General features: G+C 40.9%; 1 protein-coding gene across 2 annotated transcripts; it reads right to left on the bottom strand.

Annotated features, from left to right (window-relative positions):
- Positions 1-412: 412 nt before the first annotated feature.
- On the bottom strand, positions 413-21,576 carry CAPN3 (calpain 3). Of its 2 annotated transcripts, XM_083507285.1 has the most exons (23): positions 20,841-21,576; positions 19,619-19,688; positions 18,544-18,662; positions 18,067-18,200; positions 17,654-17,822; positions 17,144-17,272; positions 16,559-16,642; positions 16,182-16,267; positions 15,548-15,625; positions 14,809-14,969; positions 13,512-13,681; positions 12,768-12,779; positions 11,548-11,756; positions 10,095-10,131; positions 9,556-9,669; positions 8,249-8,323; positions 7,028-7,085; positions 6,196-6,260; positions 5,271-5,339; positions 5,046-5,124; positions 4,516-4,632; positions 3,311-3,369; positions 413-2,729 (listed from the first exon to the last, which is right to left on the bottom strand). In XM_083507285.1, exons 1-23 carry the CDS (start codon positions 21,132-21,134, stop codon positions 2,703-2,705), a joined length of 2,415 nt encoding a protein of 804 aa, XP_083363411.1. In that variant the 5' UTR covers positions 21,135-21,576; the 3' UTR covers positions 413-2,702. The 2 variants fall into 2 exon arrangements, with proteins under 2 accessions (XP_083363411.1, XP_083363412.1); XM_083507286.1 differs by lacking the exons at positions 10,095-10,131; positions 12,768-12,779; positions 13,512-13,681; ... (8 more) ...; positions 19,619-19,688; positions 20,841-21,576 and having other exon boundaries at positions 11,526-11,756.
- Positions 21,577-21,682: the final 106 nt, after the last annotated feature.

Raw genomic sequence — 21,682 nt, 5'->3', positions numbered from 1 at the left:
TTTGTGTGGGTAGAAAGAGCAGAAAAGTGGTTCTTTGATGTGGGATTTGGCAAGAATCTTTCGACAGATAAATGAAAGCACATAGTTAAACTATGGAACTCACTCCTTAGAGGAGACTGTGATGGCCACCAACTTGGATGGCATTGGAGAAGTTCATGAAGGCTAAGACTATCAATAGGTAGTAGTCAGGATGGCCCTACTGTTATTTATTCCATGGTTGAAGGCAGCATATTTCTGAATGCCAGCTGCTGGAAACTCTGGGAAGGGAGGACTATTATGTTCAAGTTCTATTTCTTGGCTTCCCATGAGCATCCAGATGGCTACTGGTCTGATTTGGATGCTGGACTATAGATCCAGCAGGGCTGTTCTTATTCTCAAAAGCTGACACCAAAGATGACAGCAACTCAGAATATAAGCAGAAATGTTTATTGGATGGCACTGTTAAAATATTTCCACTTGTGGCTGTCTAGATACCTTTGTAGCCTTAGTACGCTCTGTAGCTTTTCTCAGATGTATTACATCAGGGGTCATCAACCTTTTTCAGCCTTGGGCCGGTCCACTGTCCCTCAGACCATGTGGTGGGCCAGACTATATTATGGAGAGGGAAAATAAACGAATTCCTATGCCCCACAAATAACCCAGAGATGCATTTTAAATAAAAGGACACATTCTACTCATGTAAAACCACACGATTTAGAAGGCGATTGGGCCGCATCTGGCCCCCGGGCCTTAGGTTGCCTACCCTTGTATTACATCATCATAATTTCAACCCAGCACATCTAGACAAGTTTTAATTTATACATTAAGAAGTTTCATTCAGCAATGAAACCACTCTACACAAGGTATTTTTGTAATAGGGAGGCTGTGTCTGTCAAACACATGCAGTACCAGACGCTTTAAACCATCTCTCGCCATGTAAGCTGTTACTGTGTAGGAAAAAGCTTTGTGTGAAGCAGCCTAAAATTGCTTATATTGGAGATGCAGCTGTCTGTGATAGGTTTTACTTGCAAGAGAACCAACATTGAATTAAGTCAGTCAATTTCCCCAAGGTGTAATATTTAAGCCTGGACCTGAAAAAAGACATAATGTGGCTTAGAGGAGCATATTTTTCTGCAGCCTTAGAAGATTTGCAAGACTACAGGCTCAGCCAGGATCCCTGTAGGAGGAATGGGGAAGCTTTTTCAGCCAGAGAGTCACCACAGGCTTGTGGAGGGTGGAGCCAGAGGCAAACATGCGCAGAGAAACATGTAAATGTTACCTTTGTATAGTAAGTTAGTTTCTACACATGTTCACGCACCTGTCTTTGTCCTCCAGCCACCAGCATGAGGCATCAGTGTTCAAGGACATATTCTAGGCAGGCAAAATCAGAGTTTGAAGCAGGGCTAGAGAGGGCTGTGACCAGGGGGAAATTCCAAGGGCCATATACAGAGATCTAGAAGGCCACATTTAGCCCCCAGGCTGAGGTTCCACACCTTAGATAACAGCCTGGTTAGTGCTGTAAGCAAATGTACTCAACTGTATGCAGTCAAACATCTGGTTACTGAATGATCCTTTTGGAGTGGGAAGCTTTGGCCACAGGAATAATGTAGCTTAGATATGACTGCAGGATGCAAAGAGAAGTACGCAAACGTTTATCACACAGCTAAATATTAAGAGGCGCGTTCTTTTCAAGTACATTGGGTGGGATTCAACTAATGAGTCCTGTCACCAGCAGTCTTGCACAAGGACCTCTGCTTGCCCAACAGAGATTTTCTTTCTACTGCCCTTCCTCTGAGATTGGCTTGAGTGTGGGAAAGAAGAAAAGGAGGGAATTGTCATAGGTAGCAAGCCAAATTGCTTCCCTGATGGAACAATTGCCTTAGTGCAACACTGAATTCCATTAAAAACTAGATCCATCGCTTTTAGGTCACTTTAGAAATAGCTGTTTTAATAATGATAACTTGTCCAAGATTCCTGGCCCCTTAGGATCTCTTACTGCAAAATATTTCAAGCTTAAAACAATACTTGTTGTTTGCAATGTGTTTGCAATGCCAGGAGGGAGGACCACCTTTTTTAAACAAAACAAACCCACCTGGGTCTACATGTCAGTGGTGGGCAGAGTAACAGGGGCAGCTCTTACCTTTGTATACAGCATCTACATTTCAAGAATGCGGGCCAGAAGTTTCAACACACATCCTCAAGACGCATTTCTCCATGCTGTATCCGGGCAAGCAAGCGGCATTATCACATTTCACAGGCATATTCCAGCCAGGCAAAAGCACTTGAGCACAGAGCATGGAGCAGGGCTGCTGAGGCATGTTGTGGAGGCGAGGAACCCAAGGGTTGGATAAAGAGGCCCAGATTCAGGTTTGCAGGCCCGAGGTCCACCATCTCTGCTGTAAAGAATTGCCAGCGTGCCCTAGAACAATGCATTTCCCACCACAGTGATGGCTGCAACTTTCTCATGCAAAATATGCCTTCGTCCTGGTGTCAGTTATCAATAACTGGAAAAGTACATTTTCAATTTACTGTCACTTGGCAAAGGGAGATAGATGCTGATTCTTTATGTTCCTCTCGAGTTGTGCTGCCCTCGCCATCTAAGCTGTTAAAGGATGGAGATTCGCAGAAGTCCCTGTCTTGCAAGTGAATATGGACTGGCTGCTTTCAGTTCAAAAGACAAGGTGCAATTTTGAGACGGAAGACAGAAACAGAAGTGATGTTTTTCAGGCATACATGGTTAGCTGCAGCCACTGGAAGGAAGGGAGAAATGTTAAGTGACAACAGCAATGTTTAAAGTGCAAAACAATCGTTAGGCTATCTGTGTAACCTTCCTAAGTTCATCATTCCACTTGCAAGCCCCGTTAAACACAGTGGGATTTACTTCTGAGTAAACAGGGATTGGGTCAGATTTAAAATTACCCGTATTTTTCGCTCTATAACACGCACCCAACCATAACACGCACGTAGTTTTTAGAGGAGGAAAATCTGTAGGCATGCCACCCGTAGGCATTTCCTCCATAACACGCACAGACATTTCCCCTTACTTTCTAGGAGGAAAAAAGTGAGTGTTATGGTGCAAAAAAGGTGTGAGCTTGCTAAACCCACAAAAGGTGGTGTTTATTTATTGCTCCCAATACCTCTGTATTGGTGCACAATACAAACATGCATGCATACATACATACATTTAGGAGGAAATGCAACATGAGAATCAGCCCCCAAACTGATTTTATCTTCAGTCTTCCTATTCTTTTTAGTATGCCCCATCATTAAGGAGAAAAATTGGAGCAGTACAGCTGTAAACTGAAGTACAACACAAAGTAAAAGTGGTTACCTCTAAGACATTCAGTTTAATAATACCATCACCATCTTTATCAAAGGCATGAAACGCACCTAAGGGGACATGAGGAAAAAAAGCATACGGTCAATCCATGTAAAATATAGAGCATTCCGACTAGCAAACTAGACAGCAGCCCTCAGAATTGTGAGGTTTCAAGAACTACAGTGTTTCAAATGCTAGAAACAAATACCAGTCATCTCCTGAACAGTGTGATGTATGTGCTAGGAATTCATAAATATCGGCAATGATATTAGTAAGCTTGGAAGATCCTGATAGCTGCCATATTTGAAAGCTAATCTTCAAACAGAATGGCAAAAACAAAAAAAACAAAATTTGAATAAAAAATGGCATAGCAATTTCTAATAATTTTATTTGAGGATTGCCCTTTCCTCTCAAGAGATTAATAATGTTAAAAAAATTAACAGTCAATATGGACATACTGCTTGTTTCTAGGGCCTTTTCCCCATTCTTTTCCTTGGTATGGTGTTGAGCTGAGGCAGGGCTGGATTAACCATTAAGCAAAATAAACATGTGCTTAGGACAGGCATAGGCAAACTCTGGCCCTTCAGATGTTTGGGACTACAATTCCCATCATCCCTGACCACTGGTCCTGTTAGCTAGGGGTGATGGGAATTGTAGTCCCAAACATCTGGAGGGCCGGAGTTTGCCTGTGCCTGGCTTAGGACATCAAGGGAAGGGGGGCACCACATAAATTTTCCATTGCCAGATTTACCGTGGACCATATGGTGCAGCTGGAGGAAAAAGGCAACCTCCCCAATAAAAAGGAAAACAACAACAACAACAACAACAAATATATTATTTATAAATTAATAATACACATTAATCTTGGAGTTAATGCCACTTGGTCCACCAAGGCTCACGTGTTTATATTTTGAATATGGGTGCACCAAAACCTTTTAAGTACTTAGGGCCTCTAAAGGCTAGAGGATAAGTAAATGAACCAGCAGCTAGAACACAAACAAGGAAAGTTTGGAATGATTCTGAAGGCAAGCTTTCCAAAACCCAGAAAGGCCTCCTGGCTGTGAAGAGTGTTTACATCTCAACTGTCTGCATTACATGCATGCATTGGAATCAATCAGAACATTTCCATGTGGTATGGAGCTTATTACACTCCGAGTTAACCTCCTTGGGCACTCCTTGGATAAAACCATTTTAAATACATTTTAATAAATACTCACGGAACATCCCCTCTAGTCGCACGAAACAACAGATGAAGCTGTCAAACTGAATGTTCATATTTCTGTCAGCATATCGCATTGTAATGATGTCATACAACTGGTTATTCAGGTGAAACCCTGCGGAGAGAAACAAAATGGAATGTCCTGGGTGATAGGAATTTGCTTTTGTCTATTCTCTGACCGTTTTTTAAAGGTAATATCACTTGGATAAGTAATGGGAAACTCCAGACTCCACCAGCCCCAGATAAGCTTGGCCAATGGTAAATGAAGGTAGGAGTTTAGTCTAGAAACTTCTGGAAGGTCCCAGGTCCCCTTTCTTTATGTTTCCTGCTAAAACAAAAGCATAGTGTTGAATCAAAGTAAGTCTTACTCAGAGTTGAGCCATTGAAATTAATGGACATATCTAACGTAGGTCTTTGTTAATGGGTCTAATCTGAGAATGACAGTTGGATATAACCCACTTTATCAAAGACAAAATAGGAATAAAAATGCTCTTTAAGCAATATCCCGCATTGATCACTGTGTGATACCTGCATCGTTAACTGCATTACGCATCTCGTAGCTGTTAATAGTTCCTGATTGATCAGTATCATAATGTCTGAAAATGGTCTGAAAATGAAACAAAAGAATGAAATGATGTAGAGAGGAACCCAGTCATCTTTTGTGGTTCAATTTTGGCGTGCTATGTGTAGACTTTGACATTCACAAGCTAGTTTACCCTCTATCTTTCAAAATATGCAAGAAACAAAGAATACCTGCCAGCTCTTAATCTTATTCCAAAGGTGTCGAAACTCATCAAGGTTTATCTTCCCAGAACCATCTGTCTGTGATGTTGTTTAGTTAAAAATAAAAAGTAAATACAGTGAACAAAGTCTGACTTGTTTTGAGGGGGGTGTAGAATCCTTCTCCAAATGAGAAGGATTTAATGTCCAGAGATAGAAAAAGTGAATAAAATCTCCTACTTAGCCACCTAGTTGACTGACTTTCTTCAATAAGAGGAGAAACAGCTTTTTTTTACCACAAATCATTCACCCCCCCCTATCTATAAATCAGTAACAGTGGTATTTTAGACATAGCACAAAACTAGAGAGGACAGATGTTTATAACAAAAGTAATATTTGTATATATTTTTATTAATTATAATTATAAATATATGATAAAGTAAATACAGTCGTACCTTGGTTCTCAAATTTAATCTGTTCCATTCCGTTCAACTCCCGGGACAGTTCGGAAACCAAGGCGTGGCTTCCGATTGGCTGCAGGAGCTTCCTGCAGCCAATCGGAAGCCGCGGAAGCCGCGTCAGACGTTTAGCTTCCAATAAATGTTCGCAAACTGAAACACTCACTTCCGGGTTTGAGACGTTCGAGAGCCGATTTATTTGACAACTAAGGCATTCCACTACCAAGGTACCACTGTACTAAATTTCAGTTGGTTACTGTTTCTTTGAGCCAAGCTTGCAGGTAGTTCTCGCTCTTGTCAGCTCCGGAAGCTCCTTGCAGAATTCTCCTCCCTGTTCAATACCTCTATATGGCCTGACTACCCATTGATAAGGCACAGTGAAGCATTACAGGGAGTTGAACTACTAGATGGCCCTAGCGGCCCCTTCAAACTCTACAATTCTATGCTTCTAGGAGCAGTATTGCAATATGAAGCGATTGTGCAAGATTTGAAAAGGATACGTCCATTAAAGCAATCATGCTCCGGCAGGACTCCAGCGCAAACCCTTTTGTCTTCAGGTCCTGGTCTGAAATAATTGGGTTAAATTAGATAAACATTAATATATAATTGCACATGTTTTATTGGTCAGTTAATCGGGTCAATGACTAATAGCAGGTCTGCTTGAAAAGCAAACCTTGGGATTTATTATGGCACAGACCAAGAAACTCCTTACATAGCCCAAATGTACTTTGATCTATAGCAACTACTTTAAGGGTCTGGATTAAACACCAGCAACTGTTAAGTCTGCGATTGTCACCGATGTCATTGGCACCATATAATAAAAACAAACTGACAACCAATGCTTCACAACTATTAGGTGATTTAAGATTCTGGCAACAGAAGAATGTTCTAAACATTTGAAAACTGATGCCTAGACATCGTATAATTGACTAAGAGGAATTTATTACTCTTCTGGAAGACCTTCATCCATATTTTTAAAAATATCTTCAAATAAGGCTTATGATGATGATGATTTATTAGTTGCTCATTAACAAGGTATCCAAGTGACTTACATTTAAAAGTGTAAACATAAATACATTATATCATTAAACAATCTATGGTCTCTTAAATTGTGGGAGGTATTATTTTTGTTTGCTAATATGCATTTTTGTGTTTTTTCTATTGTAAACTGCCCTGCAATCCTCACATGAAGGGCGGTACAGTATAGAAATTTAATTTTTTTAAAAAATAAATAAATATGTAAGCAAAGAAGTGATACACATGCAAAACCCCAGAGTTTGGTAATTTTTTTGGCAGGCAGAATAGAAGGACGGAAAGGGAAACCAAGCTTACGTTTCTTCAGAACATTGTTGAGGACATTCTGGAGTTCATCAGCACTGATCTCCATGTCCTGTGAGGAAAAGAAGGGGGCAAGAAAGTGGTAAAGTTAATCAGGGAGTAAAAAGTTGCAAGAATGGCAGGTCCAATCTCTTTCCACAGCAGAAATGTGTGCATGCAGATGTGGACAAAGGAAATGTACTTAGGCACTTAAAAGTGAATTTCAAACATGACGGAGAAGGTGGCCTAATTCAAAATTAGAGCAGGCTGTGTAGGATAACCAGATGGAAAAGAGGACAGTGCTCCAATGTATTCTTGTAGTTGTGTAGAAGAGGAATTTTCACCCCAATAACCCTCATGATTGTTTGTGAACTTGTGAACTGGATCAGTGTATATAGATATGCTATAAAGGTAAAGGGACCCCTGACCATTAGGTCCAGTCGTGGCCGACTCTGGGGTTGCGACGCTCATCTCGCTTTATTGGCCAAGGGAGCCAGCGTACAGCTTCCGGGTCATGTGGCCAGCATGACTAAGCCGCTTCTGGCGAACCTTCCTGCCGGAGCGGTACCTATTTATCTACTTGCACTTTGATGTGCTTTCAAACTTCTAGGTTGGCAGGAGCAGGGACCGAGCAACGGGAGCTCACCCCATCATGGGGATTCGAACCACCAACCTTCTGATCAGCAAGCCTTAGGCTCTGTAGTTTAACCCACAGCACCACCCGTGTCCCTTCATATAGCTTACCTCAAACATGAAATTCCATTTAACCAGAGATGTATGACAAGAGACAGTGGGTACATTGGAAACTAAGCTGCTCTGTTAAGGACAGGTCATTTTATCACACAAAAATATTTTGTGACAATTCAGACTAGCACACCCAGCAGAATGTTAGGCTACTTCAGAGTTTATAGTTATAGTCTGAATCATTGTAATTTGAAGACTGTATCTAGATTATTTAGCTGGAGTTATGAAAATTAAACATCTTCCTTTGTAAGGGTGGAACAGGAGTAGAGGGAAGCTGTGCCACCCCCAGTTTTGCCACCTACAAATAGGGTGGATAATTTTGGGGGACCATTTTCATTCAGCCCTAAATTTGCACTGACAGGATGGATACAGACTTTCAAATATTCTGCAATTAGCTTTACATAGCTTAAGGCATTGGATAAACTACTTATATATTTATTTACAAGTTGCCAGTATTGGTCTGACACAAAATAGAAGCAGTTGTGTACTCACATCTCCAGCAATTTGCCGGAAAATATTTCTGAACTGTTTCTCTTCCTCACTCTCCTTGGAATCTCTTTGTGCAGGCTGCAAAGACACAAAATGCAAAGGATTGATTGAAATGAAACTAATGATCAATGAGTTTTTGGACGAAAAAAGATGGTGTTTATTGGGACGCTTCCTTGCAATTCAGCCAAATGATACTTATATAGGATATGATTTCTGTCCAAGGGCCCCTTCATTCTGAGTTTATATCTGGGTGGGTGGGTGATTTCTGCAACGTGCCATTAACTCAATAATAGGGAGTTAGGGGTTGATTTATACTGGATCATCCATACATCATTCTGCTTTATTACTTGTTCTGCAATGCTTCTCCAGTGTTACCACATTATTGCTGGAGGGGCACTCTGTCACTATAGCGCAATAAAAGTGGGACAGGAAATAAACCAGGCCATTTGTGGCATAAAAAGTAACAGGATTTCAGCAGGAAGTTACAGGACATGCACCGATCAGAAATAAAGCAATGTGTTTACCCCAAACCATTCGCAGGACATCTGGAGAGGTCCCAAGTCAGCCCCCCCCCCAAAGAAGGGCTCTTCCCATCCTCCTCTTTTTGGTTGCTTCTTGGGGAGCTACTCTGTCCATGGACCTGTCAAAGGTGCTTTGTTTGATGCCTCAGCACTTTCTAAGGCTGCAATCCTATTAACACATACTTAGGAATAACTCCCATTGATAATGGTGGGACTTACTGCTGAGTAAACATGCATAACACCAGGCTCCGTGGTTCCCAGAGTAAGGATTGTTTCTGCTTCACTGGTTGTTCTCTTGCTGGCGCTAAACCATGGTTTGACTTACTGTTATGCCTGAACCTGTGCTCATGGTTTGTCTCACTCCAGACAAACTATGAGTTGTACCAAAGATTTGTTCTTGGTTTGCCACTCATGGTTTGTCTGAAGGGGGTTTGGTCGTAATACTAAGTCAAACAAGGACTTAGCCTCAGGTAGCATCGCAGCAGCAGAACCAGGGTGGGGGAGATGGAGCACAGCTGTACCACCACAATCTTTTGCTCCGGAAACCTGCACATTTGGTTATTCATGCTAAACCATGGTTTGACTAAGCTTTACATGCAAACAAGGTCATGAGCATTATGTTTGTTTCCTCTGTAAGGAATAATTCTCCCAAGGAGATGTTTTCCGAAGGAGGCAAATATTATATCTGAAGCCGCATGCTTGATGTGTCCAGGTTTAGACCCTGTTCAGCCACGTGGGCATGCTAGTTAGAGCACACACAGCTTTCCTCATGCTGACCGATACAGAAACCTCATCACTTTTCTTTTTCTTATCTGTGTTTGCTTTCCCCTTGTCCTTTTTAGGCCCATCATCACCTTTCGGATCCTTGTTCTTGTTTGCTCTGTCTGAGACAAATATGATTGGCTAGAGAGAGAGGTGAAGAAGAAGTGGAGAAGCAGCAGCAAATCAGAGTGTGGCAGTTAGAAAGAGGGCAGTGAATTCACAAAGCACAGTCTACATATTGGCTCATCATCACACACCCTGGTGCCATCAGATTTGTCAGTTAGACACCCACTCAGTGAATAAAATAATATTAATAAGCTGAGAGCAAAGAAGGCTGAGGGGTTTTTTTCATCACTCTGATATGTGTGTTTTAAAAGCACACGGCAAGTTTGTACATTTCTGGTATTGCAGCCATTCTACAGCACAAACAGCAATATTGCAATTGCAATGAAGTTTAGAAACAGGCAATAGAGTTTGACAGAGTGACATCAGTTATAACCTTTCGTGTCATTTGACAAATCAACCAAGGGCTCCAAGAGGGAAAACGTCAAAGACAATGTACTCACAGAAAGATGTCCTACTTCAATCTTGTTTTCAACTTCCCTGTAAAATTGAAAGGGTTGAGTAAAGGGAGACACAATGGGAAGAGGAATAAGATATTTCTATGATGTGCATCTTTTTACTTGGCTTGGAAAGCACTGCATGATGACACATTTCAAAAGAGAAGCCAGGCTTGGTTTTAAGCAGCCTTTCTTTGTACACAGAACAATTCTATTCATGTTTTCTCATAAGCAAGTTCCACTGTGTTCAATGGTAAGTGTGCATCAAATGGCAGCCTTAGATTGCAATCATTCTAATCCAGGTGTATAACAAAAGAGCACAGCATGATGGACAGGGGGACAAAGAGTTTGCTGCCTTTGTGTAATGAGATGGTGCAGCAAAATCCCTGGTTCCAGTATTACTTTACCCATGGAGTGGTCTTAGATCAGGAGTGAGGAACCTTAGGCCCCAGGGGCCAAATGTGGCCCCTCAGGTTGCTCTATTTGGTCTTCAGGACTCTCCTTAGGCCACACCCCTGGTCTACCACACCCTCTTCAAGTGTTCTGCCTGGCTGGAATGTGTCCTTGAAATGTGATAACACCTCTTGTTTACCTGGACATTATCTACCGATAATGAGATGGGAGTATAGAAACCTTTGGCTTTTGACTCCATGTGACTTTTTAGCCAACAGGACACATTCCTTTATAGGGAACCTTCCAGATGCCACATGCCATTGTCAGGTGAGGCAACAGAGGTAGTGCAACTTTTTACAATATGCTACATCACCCTTGTTGCCCCACCCGGCACTGCCATGTGGCCCCTGGAAAGTTCTCTATAAGGCAAGGTGGCCCTCAGGTTAAAAAAAAGGTTACCTACCCCTGCCTGAGGTAAATCATTTTTGCCTCAGCCATCCCCATCTGCAATATGTGAAGAATAACATTTGAAATCATAGAATAAGAAGAAGAAGAAGAAGAAGAAGAAGAAGAAGAAGAAGAAGAAGAAGAAGAATAGAAGAATAACACGGAAATCATGGGCCATCCAATTAAGTTGAATGCTGGAAGATTCAGGACAGACAAAAGGAAGCACTATTCCACACAGGACATAGTTAAAGTGTGGAAGGTTCTTCTGCTAGATGTAGTGATGGCCACCAACTTGGTTGGTTTTAAGACAGAATAAGACAAATTCATTGGGGGTATACTGTTCCATCTCCACTGCCTGAGGCAGTACGCCTCTGAATACCAGTTGCTGGAAATGATACATGGAGAGAGGGCTGTTGTGCTCGGATCCTGCTTCTGGGGTTTCCCTTAGGCATCTGATTGGCTCCTGGGAGAACAGGCTGCTGCACTAGATGGGCCTTAGATCTGATCCAGTGGGTTTCTTCTTGTGTTCTTAGACACGAAACACTCAAAACACTCAAAAAGTATAATAATGCTATTTTTATAAATGTTTTGGAATACAAAACTCGGATCTTCTACTTACTCCGAATGACTTTGTTTTTCTGAGAAAACTCTTAGGATAAAATCTCCCTCTTGGTGAGGTTCATACGTGGATGGGATGATGACATATTCATTTGGAGGCAACCGGAAGCGTTCGGAGACCTCTCTCATGTTTATGTAGCTCTTGCACTTTACTTTGGAGGCATTGTAGAGGAAAAAATCCTTCTGTAAATGCTTCTTGTCACCCTGCATCTGTAAATAAAAACAATAAATTGCCGAACAAAAAAACTGTGTACACCCCAGAACTTTCAAATGGCATGCTTAAAAACAGAGAGCAAAGCTCCGTTGACCACTTGGCAATGTATTGCACCTAAATACATTGCCCCAATCCAGCTATGGTTAGATAGATGTGACTAAGAGCTGAACTGGATATAGTGTAAAGATATTTGATCAGGATCTTCTCTTTCTAATTCAGTGCATACACTTGGGCTTGCTCATTTGCTTGGGAAAGTGATGTTGCAACAGATGCTGTACTTTTGCCAACCTGCTCTGGGTGGTTGAATATTCCATCCTGCCCATTTCTCACTTCCCCAAACAAATTAATAAGCCCAATGCAGATGCTTTGAAGAAAAACAAGAAACCCCAGATCAGAATTTCCTGCATCCGATCTAGTTGGCCATAACTGCTTCCGCTGGTTTCAATGGGATTTAGTCATGATGGCTACAGACGACCTGTTTAATCCTTCTTTCCATGTGATGAAACTTGAAGGGTGGTTTAGGATTGTAAACTACTCACATTATCTAGGAACATTACCATCAAATGATGGGTGACATTTATTTAAAAGTATGTGACAGGTTGTATCTCTACTTGAGTGATTTCTCCAGATACTATGTAGTTACATATAAAACATATTCTCATATTTTCAATGAAACCATACAGATATTTTTCTACATATAATACTCCACACTTTTCATTCCTGGTAACACATTCCCCTTTTAATATTTTTATGTGTGCTCTTGGATATTACCTCTTGCATGTGTATCTGAGTGCATGGCTTGGGATGCCTTACACAGGAAAAATACAAATGTCTAAGATATGTGCAAATCCACTTTTCACATTTGTGGCAAGTCACTATTAAGAAACATGAATGGACACTTCCAAACAGCTGTCACAGAGAAGCATAAAAGCAGTAATATTTGAGAACGTTAAACCGAGAAGATATTTGAGAACATTCCACCAGGTCTTTCTTCATTCTGTTCATACCTCTTTTGGCACCTGGGATAAAAACAACATAGAAATTCCATTAGAAATGGATGGAGGAAAGCTTATTGCATATTTATTTACATCTACCACCCACAGCCTAAGTTCACAGCTTTGACAAACATCTGCTGAGTGAAAATCTAAGTAGCAGCTTCTATATTTCATTTACTTAGGGAGGTATATAAGACAATGCTTCTGCCTGTGTGTGGTCCTGGGCTCTTTCCAAAATTAATCAAATTGATAGTTAAAGTTAGTAAGTAAGGGACAAAATCAATAAGAAGCTGATTTAAACATTGCCTTAAAAGCCAATCTTTGGGAAGCAACAAACCACTAAGTAGATAGGTAAACTGGTAACCATTCTTTTAATTCCACAATTATACAAGGACGTGTGATTTCTTCTATGTTGTGGGCCAATTTTCACCATCAGTTCCAGCCAGCGCATCACAACTAATAGGCGTTTTAGTCCAAAACATCTGGAGGGCATGAAGCTGGCAAAGGCTGTTATATAGGCATTATGCAAGGGTCTACAGTTTACAAAAATAATATTTTTGAAGTAGCTCATGTCATGTTTTATGAGTGTGATGTTTAAAAGCAGACTACTGCTATATTCCCCTTTCACAGCTTGCTTCACATACAGTCAGATGGCTATGAGAGGAGCATATATCACTGGGGCCAGAACTTGACCAGCTCTATTGTTCAGTTCTAACTGAGGCGACGAGTAACACAGCAGTGTGGCAACTATGCTACCTCATAGATGGCAAAGCCAATAGTGAGGAGCTTGGCTCCCAGCTTGCGTTCTTTCCTCCTGTTCTTCTGCATCAGCGCAACTAGGAAACTGCACGCAACTTCGTCATCTTCTGGGTCATCATCTTCTTCCAGGAGTTTCAAGCGGTACTGAGGATTGGTCCAAAATGTGTCTGCAACCCACCCCAAAACATTCAAATTTGAAGTAATATTTTAACACTCAAAACAGTTACGGTATATTGACAGTCCCTGTGGTAATCATTCCCCCCTCCAGTTTTGATATATAATTCTTTCAGAAAATGAAATTTGGCATTTTTTAATGTATTTGTAGACTTTTCTCTGGGCAAAGCAAACAGACCTGCTTTATTATGAACTTCACCATGTTTGCTCTCCACACTTCTCTGGAATAAGATGCTCATTTGAAGCAGGGGTGGCTAAACTGTTCTGGTCAGAGGGCCTCATACCCTCCTGGCCAATCCTTCTACATCACGTGCCAGCAGTGGGAGTGGCCAAAAGTGGGTATGACCCCTGTCTCTCACATGCACACGTGGAAGAAGCTGGGTGGGGCAGAGCTGTTATGTTTTCTTCCCAGAAGATGGGTTGTTGTCTCTTACCAGGAGGGAGAGGGACAGATGGCATGGGAAGTCAATGCAGTGCAAATGCACTGGCAGGGGCACGGAATTGGCTGCACTGATGAGTTTGCACAATACTGACCACCCGCCAGGAAGTGAGCAAAGCAGCTCTGCTCCATCCAAAGAACCACTTCTGACACACAGGCGAAGAAAAATGACCTGGCCAAACACAACTGTTTGAAAAGAAAAGGCATCCTGTCCTTGATTTTAGAAAGCACATACATGTATTGCATGAGGCAGCATTTTAGAGGCATCCCCTTCTGTGTTTGAGAGATAGAGGAATACCTCTTCTAAGACGGACACTGTTATGGATCTTTTTATAAGTACTTTTTTCTCCTATTTTTAAAAAATATTCTGCCTGATTAATCAGAGGATTCTTTAAAACATTTTACAGTGGTACCTCTGGTTACAAACTTAATTTGTTCCAGAGGTCTGTTCTTAACCTGAAACCGTTCTTAACCTGAGGTACCACTTTAGCTAATGGGGGTCGCCCGCTGCCACTGCGCCGCCAGCGAGCGATTTCTGTTCTCATCCTGAGGTAAAGTTCTTAACCTGAGGTACTACCTCCGGGTTAGCGGAGTCTGTAACCCAAAGTGTTTGTAACCCGAGGTGTTTGTAACCCTAGGTACCACTGTAATGCCATTCGAATCAACCAATATTTTATTTACCTGGATAGTTTCGGCAGCCTCCTGCTGTGCAGCCTCGCACCCACCTCCCTTCGGTCACTGAAACAGTCCAGGTTTGAAGCTTATCAACCACCAGGGTATCAGGTGTGAGATTACACATCTCCAGCTTTGTGAAGTACCTGAGGAAATCTTGGAATGACATCCTAGAGGTAGGAAAAAAATATGGAAGAAACCTTTAATTCCCCAATACATTGATTGTAAGGCATCCAGACTGGCTGGGACAACCCAGTCAGATGGGCAGGGTACAAATAATAAAATTCTTCTTCTTCACCTTCACATGATGTTGCGTACACACATCATTTGAATGCCCATCAACTTGGGGGTGGCGGCCCCCTCAAATATTTTATTGGGGGAGCCAATGGGACCTTAGCCCCAAGAGTTGGCTCCTATGAAGTGGACTAATCTGGAGAAGGGCTTGTGGTTTGCCTCTAGACCAGTGGTTCCCAACTGGGTGTCCACGGACAGCAGGAGGTCCATGTAACCCACCTAGGTTGTCTGTAGCACCGTTCACATAACAAAAACTACCATAGATATATCCACATTTTCAAAAGCATGGTTCCATGGCTTAGCTCTGGGGGAAAAACAGCTCACTGGGAACCACTAATCTAAGGCAGAAGATTCTGAGTCACACATAGGACTGAAGGAAAAGCATATTAAGAGAGAGAGAGAGAGAGAGAGAGAGAGAGAGAGAGAGAGAGAGAGAGAAACATGGGATATTTACCAGAACTCCCCATCCTCTGCAACTTTATGTTGTAGGCGGGTCTTCTCTGCTTTGTCAATAACATTCCATTCATCTGAACTGCAATATAATGAAGAAGAAACTTTCAGTATACAACTGATTTTTTAAAAGGTAAATGTGCTTCGCTTCTCAAATCATAAATCAACATGCAAACTTTTCTGTGCTAGATCTAGAAATTAAAAGTTTACCCTTTGTTTGTTCAGCAAATGGTGAACTGCATTTAGTTACCTTTCAGAACAGGTGTTTAGGAAAGCAGTGAACATGTCACATAACTTGATTACTCAAAACTTGATGGCTCACACTTGAATCTACAGGCCATTGAGTGGTATGAGGAAATACAAAAGCGCCATCACTGGTAATGTATCAGTTCAGGCACTGAGTGATGAGCATTGCAGGTAGGAACTCACCCAATGACACTTTACCCGGGCATTACACTCTTTCAAAACAGTTAAGCACACTTTAAAGCATCTTTGGAGAAATTACGTATATATCACTAACTTCTGAATTTCACACCAGAACACAAAAGGACATTTACCTTTCTTAGTAAACACGCAGAAGAACCAAAGTGTATTAAGTGAGATTAAAATATCTTTTAAAATCAAATGGCTTGACTCACTTGTCACTCCAGGCTCCATTCCATTCTACTTGCCCCCAAGGATTTCTTAGCCGCACGAGTTTTAGCTTGTCCCCTTTAAATGTTATCTTGGAAGGGGGGAAAACATAATTAATTCAACCAGCCTGTGTAGTATGCATCCTTTTACAGACTCCACCTTAAACAAGAATGGATGCTATCATTATTGGAGTCCCTTTAACATCTTCCCATTTTCTCTTCTAAACATGCTTTATTTGAACCTCTGATCTTGACTGACACCAGTGAATATATTCTCCTTTCTTTTCAAGGTGAGGTTGCTTAACCACTTAATTTGTGTACGTGAGCTACATGATTTTTTTGTACCCTAGCAAAACACATTTACTTTTTGCATCTACACTTACCTCTTCCACTGCTGTAACTGAATAGGCATGACCTGTCACCAGTCCATTCGTCATGCGTCTCTCAAACAGCATTGGAACCACAAGCTGTAAAATGCAGAGGAAGCATGTTAAGAATAAGAACGGTGTCATGTGCGGAACTTTTCAAAGGACAACATGTTCTGCCCATTTCCGTTTTGTTTTCTTCTATTCCACCTTCTTGAAAAGGAGAAGGCAAATTGATGTGCATGTCCCGTGATAAAGATGAGGTTTCCTAATAGGGCAATAAGACAGAGGTTTTGCCATTTATATTCTAGAAGAACATCCTGCTCCAAGGTCCATGTGCAGCTTTGCAAACTGCTCTTACAATATACGATATACGATGTCTTTATTGTCATTGTCCCATACAGAACAATGAAATTGCACAGCAATCCACGATTTCTGCAGCAAATCCCAAAGCCAAACACACAGTTAGGCTTCAATCCTATATCCGCTTATTTGGGAGTAAGCCTCACTGGAACTTTATTGAATATTAATAGGATTTTACTGAGCAGAGTAAATCGATTTGTTTGCACGCAATAACCTAGGTTATTGGCAAGGAATACAAACCCGTTTCGTCATCTCCTCTGCCTGCTGGACTGAGTCATTTGGAAATTCATTCATATTCTTCAACATTTGGGCAATTAATAATCCAAGATTAGTTTCAGGAGCAGAGCCATAAATAAACCCTGAACTGTCCTGCAACAAAGAAAAGTGGGGAGGGAGGAAAATAATAGGAAGGCATTATGAAAAATAAAGCAGAATAGCAAGATTAGTTAATAAAAGTTGGGAAAACAAGTTTTTATACCTCTATTTCCTCTTGCCCATAGGACAGAAGAATGTATGTTTTCACCAGTGGTGCTTACTAGTGACATAAGAGCACTAAAATGGTATCTCAAATTTAGACTTAAATGTGGGGAATATTTGGTCCTCCATATGTTGCTGAACTACAACTCCCTTCAACCCCAGCAAGCATGGCCAATGGCCTGGGATGATGGGAGTGGCAGTTCAGTCTTATGCTTACTGAATATGAGTGGTATGAAATTAACCCCAGAAAAGGCATGGGTTCAATGGATGTACCTCAATAGAGCAGGCCATGAGTGACCCTCTTTCAAAGGCATGTTTCATGATTTTATAGATATCTTTAGGAACATCCTTTATCTCATAGAACTCTGTTACTCCTCCTGTGAAATCTTCCATGGCCTCGGTGGTGTTACCTCCTTTGAGAGCCTCATAAGAGCCATGGAGCCTGAGAAGGAACAAGAAAACAAAATTAACACTCCAAATAAATTCTGATGATTCATTTTCATTGGGGTATAGGTCATTTTTGAATCTGTTCTATTGTAAAATCAAAATGCACCTGACTAATATACATTTGTTATAAGAATAACACATTATTTAATTTACCTCAGTTTAAACAGATGTACAGTTGAATAGGGGTATAATATATGCATATAGTATACAGAAATGGAATGTGTAGAAAGTATATTTACTTTGCATAAGCTTTTTCCAGTAAGGCACTCCAAAATTCATTTTGCTGGGAGGATTTTGTGAAGACCAGTTGACTGCCATATGTTGGTAAACGGTCATCAATGATAACTTCCACCCAATTTCCATAACGCCAAAACTGGAGAGAAAAAGATGATAGATAGATAGATAGATAGATAGATAGATAGATAGACAGATAGATATAATTTGCAGTTATATGTGTGTTAGAAAAAAAGTGATGTGTGGATTGTGATTAAGAACTGGCTTGCTCACTATAATTGGGGCTAGACTTTGTTAGGTGATTGTATTGTTAGATAGATAGATAGATAGATAGATAGATTTGTTAAGTGGCAGCAGCAAATAAGTCATTAAAATAGGCCTTCGATATCAGTGCCTATTAATCTATTCCATGCTGCTGGTTACTGTGGCATAGCTGAACTGCAAAAGGCAGCATCTTCTTGTGTCTGATCAACAACTCATACCTGGAAGTGAAAGATTCCAGCATAATCTTTTATGAAGGTCTGCTCCTGTGGTATGACCCGGAACAGCAACTTCTCATGCAAGGTGAGACAAGCAATGGCAGCCAGGAACCAACAGTCACCTGAGAGGAATTATATAGAGCAGGGCAAATTAAGTGTCAAAATTACTAGGAGGAACAGAGAATATATGCTGCTGAAGGATTAGTGCTTCTACAAAAAAAAATTGGTCTTCAGAGCAATTTGCATTTAACTGGCATATATTAGTTAGGACAGGGCTGTCCCAAGACATTTTGGCACCTGAGGCAAATCACAAAATGGCACCCCACACCATTTTGGGTGGTGGCATGATGATTTATATTAGAACAAGGGGGAAATAAAGATCTACATTGGGAACAAGGGGCTGAGTTAAGAATGTTGAATGTGCAAGTGTATGTCTAGAGACAATGGATAAAACAAACTGTTATGTACTGAGTTGAATAGGATCCAAACTGAAGCAGTCTGATTGGTCCTAGAACAATAGGATCCAAATTGCAGCAGTCTGATTAGTCCTAGAACAATAGGATTCAGAATGCAGCAGTCTGATTGGTCCTAGAACAATGCAGCAGTATGATTGGTTGGCAGGAACCACCCAATCCTGCTCCAGATAGAAGTGAATCCACAACCTGATTGGCTTACAGTAGAATTCCGGAATTAGCCAATCATGTGCAGCCCATTGTGTAAATAATGTATATAAAGCAGATACTGTGAGGGGACTTTCATTCATTCCTCCTCACCACTATGAGCTGAATAAAGAGCATGAAATCACTTTGCGACTCTGAGTATATTTCACAAACACTATTAGCTGTACTGCTAGATAAGTGTTTAATGGTTATTGTATAAAAACCAATTAAAAATTGTTTTGTTTTGTTTTTTGAAAAAAGAGGGGGTGAATGAAGATCTACATCAGGATCATGGGGGTAAATCAAATCACACTTACCCAACATTTGAATTGGGAACCAAAGGCCATTGCAGGGGGGAAAGGGACTCGCTAAATAAACTTATCAGACACACAAAACAGCTCTGAAGAAAGGACTTGTACCTAATTCTCCTTGACAAATGTCACTCCTGTTGGCTCCACCAATGATAAAGCGTGGATTCTCACAAATTTCCTACAGAACAGAAATGAATTGCTGAAAAAGTTCACGTCACTCTAAACTAAACACTTATGTGCCACCTGAACCAAGCAAACTGTGGTTAATAATAATAATAATATTTGAAAAATGCCAAGGCTCATTCTCTTTATGCCCAGATCCACACAGTGTGCGCTTTGATAATTATAGACTAAAAGAAATTGTAAGCTGCACTGGCAATGTCTGCAAAACCTCTGTAATTTTGTTTATGATCAATTATATAAATTGATGGAATTATATAAATATTGTGATAAATTATTTAATGAAAATGAAATGCAATGTTAAGGAAATAAAAGATTGTTGCTAATAAAAGCATTCCATGTTCGCTTACCTAGGAGTAAGTCTCATTGGAAATTTACTTCTGAGTAAACATGTACCTGATAAAGAGACCAGGATTCAAATCCCCACTCAGCCATGAAGTCCTGTGGGTGACCTTGGGCCAGTTACTGTCTCTCAGCCTAACCTACCTCACAGGGTTGTTGTGAAGATAAAATGGGAAGGAGGAGAACTATGTATACCACCTTGGAGGAAAAGGGGTAGTAAATTAATAAATAAGACTAAAATATGTCACCCATAGCATTTTACTGCCATTTAGAAACATAGCTATTTTTTTGCAACATGCAAGTGTCCTCCCTATTTTTAGTGTATTTATTTACTAGAGTATAACTTGGATTCCATCAAATCATTGTAGATTTTTTTTTTCATAGAATGCACAAATTATAAAATCTTGTGCATTTCAGCCTTGAACTTCTGGTGGTTTTCAGCATGCTTCTAACTGAATACTCTTGATTAAATTTCCAGGGTTTGTCCACAGTAGAGTTTATTGTTTATTTGCAACTATTGGCATTCCCATTTAGTTTGTGTAACCCACACGGTGTTACTCACAAACAACACAAATCATGGTGTTTCCCCCTGAAAATTTGGATATACCTGACAAAAGGGATTTTTCAATAAATCAGGGTAAATCAGTTGAAGGAGCATGTGGAGCCTCTTAAAATCTCATCATTTCCCAGATATCATTTTTTCTATCTATGATTTCTTTTTTAAAAAACTTGGAACGGAAAAATGTCTTTATTACATTTGCAAACATCAAATAAAAACAACTTTGCGTGAGATAAGAAGCCTACTTACTAGTGGTCTCTTCCACTCAAATTTGACAGGGAGCTTTTGGCTGAAGAAGAGGGAGGAGTCATTAGCAGGGAAATCTGGATCCTCATAAAGAATCTTCTTCTCTAGGCATTTCTTGTGGAGCTCATGAAAGGTCTTTTCCTTTACTCCAATGATGGGCTGGTTGCGGCTGAGGATAGCAGAGTAGATCCCTGCTGGACCTCCGCCTGGTTCAGTTGTTGTGCTCATATGCTGGCGGGTAACCTGCCCAGCCCCAGTCTCTTGAACCACGGTGGCACCACCAACAGCCGACGGCATGGAGATCAGGTTTAGGCAAACTTATCAACTTAACAGAAATCAGCAAGTAAGGGAGATCTTACTGCCTGGAAGGAAGTGACAGGAAAGAGGAAGTTGCTCTGCAAACGGTTTCTCAGGCACAGATCTCTTTTTCCCTCCCTTTTGCCTGCAAAAGAGCTTCAAACAAATTTACGAAGAACCACCATGACACCAGGTTGTGCACGTTTCATCCTGAGAAAGCTGCTACAGGAAGCAAGAGAAATTGTTGGGTAACTTTCACCTCCGAATTGGTGTGTGCGAGTGTACCACTGGCATGCTTTCCAAAGGTTGCAGCTCAGAAAACTAAAAATAAACTCTCAGGGAGAGTGCCGATGTGGAGGCGGGGATGAAGAAAGTTCAGAGTTGCTTCTTTCAGAAGGGCTGAAAGGCAGTTGAAGTCACTTTTTCACCTCATGCAAAAAATCAAGCTAAGCCAAAACACAATCAAAATTTACAGGATGCTTGAAAGTTCTTTTGCTAAACACACCTTAATGATAAGATAGGCCAACATGTTTAAGAGTCTATCATAT

This window comes from Podarcis liolepis, assembly GCF_965112155.1.
Source record: "Podarcis liolepis genome assembly, chromosome: 1".
NCBI classification, from domain to species: domain Eukaryota; kingdom Metazoa; phylum Chordata; class Lepidosauria; order Squamata; family Lacertidae; genus Podarcis; species Podarcis liolepis.
Note: the sequence above shows the minus strand (reverse complement) of the source record. Positions and strands in the feature narration are given on the sequence as shown.

What these genes read in the sequence shown, in the direction of transcription:
- CAPN3 (XM_083507285.1), bottom strand. Translation starts at nt 21,134, where the DNA reads ATGCCGTCGGCTGTTGGTGGTGCCACCGTGGTTCAAGAGACTGGGGCT. An exon ending in TTGAAGTAGGACATCTTTCT is followed by an intron (nt 9,670 to 10,094) that starts GTGAGTACATTG and finishes CTCTCTCTCTAG; the next exon opens with CCAATCATATTTGTCTCAGA. An exon ending in ATAAGATTAAGAGCTGGCAG is followed by an intron (nt 5,125 to 5,270) that starts GTATTCTTTGTT and finishes TTTCATTTTCAG; the next exon opens with ACCATTTTCAGACATTATGA.